Source organism: Morone saxatilis, unplaced genomic scaffold (assembly GCF_004916995.1).
Source record: "Morone saxatilis isolate NCDOM2014 unplaced genomic scaffold, NCSU_SB_2.0 Contig11, whole genome shotgun sequence".
Lineage (NCBI taxonomy): Eukaryota > Metazoa > Chordata > Actinopteri > Moronidae > Morone > Morone saxatilis.
The window spans coordinates 1,065,260-1,066,314 of NW_023339663.1; the positions used below are offsets into that span (position 1 = coordinate 1,065,260).

The window sequence follows — 1,055 nt, forward strand, 5'->3', positions numbered from 1 at the left end:
TTCTCCATAAGACTGAATGGTATCAGTGTGTTATTGCAACCAATGGAGCTGCCCCCTGCTGGCTGTTACACAGAAAGCAAGACACTTAAAGATGCTTAAATATTTATGGTCTTTTCAAGGGATTTGTTGACAATAACCAGCTCCTGAACTGGACCAAAAAAGTGTCAGTACCTGAGTTCAGCACAATCCTAACCCTCATTATTTGGTGTTAACATTTGCTGTGCTGTTTTCTTACCGTTAAGCTAGCTGACACACAGTATACAGAGGAGTACCTCAGCAGCAATGCTTTACAAGATACTGAGATCCGAGAAAGAAACTTGCTAGGGGCGTTTCAGGGCATCAAAGTAGTTATTTTTAGGCAACTATTTCACAACTCTTATTGTATACCCCACGGAAATAATACAATAATAATAAAACAAAAACTCTGAAATGGGCTGAATCTTCAGTCGTGGTGCTTTTTAGACACCTACAGCATCGAGTTTCACAGGTTAAACAAACACTGATCGCACTCAACCGTCTTACCTTCATGAGAACCGACTCGCTGAGCTTTTCCCTGTTGACAATCTTTATGGCAACTTTCTGACATGTGACACAGTGGATCCCCAGCTTCACCAGACCTGAAACACAAAATAAAATTCACATCAAGTCATTTTCTTTAAAGTCTGTCGGAGTCTCTCTGAGGGAACGAGGGACATTCAGAAACGTGGAGGTGTGGATCTGAATTTAAGGCATCACGTTCAAGGTTTCCTGTCCTCCTCTGAGACGTCAGTCACTTAAATGTACTCCACAGACGATGGTTGCAGATAATAACACAAATCTACAGTTAAGGTAAAACAGACAGCGAAAAAAGATTACTCTGGTGTTCTAATCCATTCGTCCCCAACATTTTTCCTTTCTTTTCTATGACTCAGTGACAGATTTTATGGATATTTTCACATTATATTTAAAACTGTACAATGGAACTGCAGGGAGTTTGTGTAAAACCAGAGATTTGGATGAATTTTGAGAAGAGGGAACTTTTTATACAACTCTCTGTCTGCATTATGTATTATTTT

The 1,055-nt window shown here is 39.6% G+C and overlaps 1 protein-coding gene across 1 annotated transcript in view; it reads right to left on the reverse strand.

The window, feature by feature from the left end:
* Positions 1 to 617, reverse strand: part of LOC118320844 (serine/threonine-protein kinase BRSK2-like) — a gene marked incomplete at its 5' end in the record, with an annotated part of 44,856 nt that extends 44,239 nt beyond the window's left edge. Inside the window, 1 exon segment of the mRNA XM_035651963.1 lies at positions 523 to 617. Within this exon segment, the coding sequence (XP_035507856.1) occupies positions 523 to 617 (95 nt within the window).
* Between the last annotated feature and the right edge of the window lie 438 nt (positions 618 to 1,055).